Genomic DNA, 2,838 nt, shown 5'->3' on the forward strand with positions numbered 1-2,838 from the left:
TAAATGTTAAACTATACTTATTCCATTGGGCCTCTATTCTGTTGGGGTCCCAACCTGATTTGTAACACGCACGAACCTCACGTGTCGAGTTATTATGTTGCATGATATCCTATAATTTTTTTCTATATACTCCTACACAAATAAATCCATAAAAATAAAACATAGCAAAAGCCAACCAGATATCCAAAATAAAAACACAAAATCTTTCCCCAATATTGTCACTCCCCACTCTCCATTTCTCCAGTCTCTTTCTTTTGCTCCCTTTAACACTATCAACAAATAAACTGCAGCCTCAGGTGAAGCCACAGAGCTAGAGTTAAATTCCTTTATTTAGTTTCTTGAATATTATGAAGTAAATGAAAACACAAAAAAACTTCTTCTTCTCAGAAGAAGATGAGTTCTCATCCTTATCAAGAAACAGAAAAACTTCCATTTTTATTAGATGTTTTGTACTGTGAAGAAGATGATCTTTTCACTGAGGAAGTAAAGGTAGAAGAAGAAGAAGAAGGAGAGAGTTTTTGCAGTGAAAACATAAACCCTAATCCACATGACTTGATATGGGAAGAGGGAGAGCTAAGCTCTTTATTTTCTAAAGAAACAGAGAATGTAATAAATAATGTAGTTGAGAAAACCCCATCTTTAGCTTCAGCAAGAAGAGAAGCTGTTGAATGGATTCTCAAAGTCATTGGTTATTACTCTTTCTCTGCTCAAACTGCATTTCTCGCAGTTAACTACCTTGATAGGTTTCTTTCTAGCTTTGAGTTTCAAAGTCATAAGCCATGGATAAATCAACTTGTTGCTGTAGCTTGTCTTTCTTTAGCTGCAAAAGTTGAGGAGACTGAAGTTCCTCTTCTTTTTGACCTCCAAGTATGTTCCAATAAATATTTTTTATAGATCTTATACTATATATAGATATTACTGATGCTTGTTTATAATATATGACCATCTTGATTGATTTGGTTTGTAGGTTGAGGATCCAAGATATGTGTTTGAATCTAAAACAGTTCAGAGAATGGAGCTGTTGGTTCTCTCCACACTAGAATGGAAGATGAATCCAGTCACCCCATTTTCATTTCTTGATTACATTACTAGGAGGCTTGGATTGAACAACTGTCTCTGTTGGGAATTTGTGAGGAGATGTGAGAGGGTGCTTCTCTACACAATTACGGGTAAGTATGTTGAAAAGTGTGAACATCTCATTTACATCGGACGTGAAATTTTTATGAGTTAAGCTTTTTGATAATGTGAGGTGGTTCCAATTTAGGATTGCTCTGATATGATGCAGTTTTATTTATAATTGTTTGATCATCGAATATACTTTTGTGTACTTAATTATGTCCAAGTATATAAGGCAATTTTTAATGCTGTCAACTATTTCCTAAATGTTTGTCAATTGCAGATTGCAGATTCATTGGTTACCTTCCTTCTGCTATGGCTTCTGCCACAATGTTGCATGTTATTGATAGGCTACAGCCCTGCATTGGAGAGAAGTACCAAGATCAACTTTTGGACATCCTTGGTATTGTCAAGGTTAGAAATTTTTAATCACATTTCCTCTTAATTCCCCACTATATATTTTTAGGTCGCGGTTCTTTGCAGAAATGCAGTCTAAGATTGCCTAGATAGACTCTTAATGGTTTGGTCTTTCCCTATACCCGCACATAGTCCGGAGGTTAATGCACCAAGCTGCCCTCGTTTTATATTAGTACATTATTTGGTATGCTGTGATTTTACATTGTAACTAAATAATTTGTGTAATGTAACAGGACAAGGTGGAAGATTGTTATAGGCTAATGCAAGAGGTGGCTACAAACATTGACTTCCATTCAAACAAACGCAAGTTTGGGACTAATTTGCCAGGGAGTCCAACAGGGGTAATGGATGTGTCATTTAGCTCAGATTACTCCAATGACTCATGGTCAGTGGCTACTTCAGTTTCTTCTTCTCCAGAGCCATTCTCCAAGAAGACTAGGGAGTCAAGAGAATGACCATTAATTAAATTGATGTCTTTAAATGTTTCCTTAATAGACTAGTGATCATCACTTAGTTTACATATGTATAATTAATGTTCAATAATAGTACTTGTCTCATCTATTTAAGTTCTTGTTATTCACATGTTAATTTGCTTACCATCTTTACATTTAAACCAAACCCTCTTTTGAGAATTATTACAGCTATTTGTTGGTACTGTCTGTACTATAGTGGGGCTATGAGATTTATATCTTATAGGTAAAGATGGTTAGCATTTTATCCGAAGGAAAGAAAACTTAAATGAAAAAAAATTGCGGAACGAGTATTAAGTAATTTAATATCCTCTTCTTTATCTTTGTAATATTCTTTTCAAGTTTTTGAAAGGGAATTTTGGTACGCATTAGAGATGTAGAAATAGCCTATTACAAAAATGCATTAGCAAGACTGCATACAATAAATCTGTATGGTTTGACCCTTCTTCGAACCTACTTATAACATACGGAAGCTTAGTGCATCTAATTGCCCTATTTATCCTTTTTAACTTCTTATTTATTTATGTCAATAACAGGCTGTTATTATTTCAGTCTATCTTTGTCCATGACCATATTATGAAGTGGAATTTCTTACTCTATTCTGCTTTGTTTTTCAAAACAAAGAAAGAGACGGGTGTGTGGAAAAATAATCAAGATTGGGGAAAGAGTGAATTTTGTTCACATCTGGAGGGAGGAGTATGTTGTCGGCCACTGGCAATTTTTCTAGGGGGTTAGATTTGCAAGTATTTGTTGTTTGACCTCGTTGGAAGAGCTTAGTCTCTTTAGTTTTTTGTTTCTCAATTTCGAGGTCTATGAGTAGGACAGTAGTTAAAAC

The 2,838-nt window shown here is 34.8% G+C and overlaps 1 protein-coding gene across 1 annotated transcript; it reads left to right on the forward strand.

Moving 5' to 3' along the window:
• The first annotated feature begins 223 nt into the window (after nucleotides 1-223).
• Nucleotides 224-2,129, forward strand: LOC107787921 (cyclin-D3-3-like). Its single transcript, XM_016609566.2, has 4 exons — nucleotides 224-867; nucleotides 968-1,169; nucleotides 1,400-1,530; nucleotides 1,767-2,129. Exons 1-4 carry the CDS (start codon nucleotides 394-396, stop codon nucleotides 1,986-1,988), a joined length of 1,029 nt encoding a protein of 342 aa, XP_016465052.1. The 5' UTR covers nucleotides 224-393; the 3' UTR covers nucleotides 1,989-2,129.
• The last annotated feature ends 709 nt before the right edge of the window (nucleotides 2,130-2,838 follow it).

The sequence above is a fragment of the Nicotiana tabacum genome, chromosome 16 (assembly GCF_000715075.1).
Source record: "Nicotiana tabacum cultivar K326 chromosome 16, ASM71507v2, whole genome shotgun sequence".
Taxonomy (NCBI): domain Eukaryota; kingdom Viridiplantae; phylum Streptophyta; class Magnoliopsida; order Solanales; family Solanaceae; genus Nicotiana; species Nicotiana tabacum.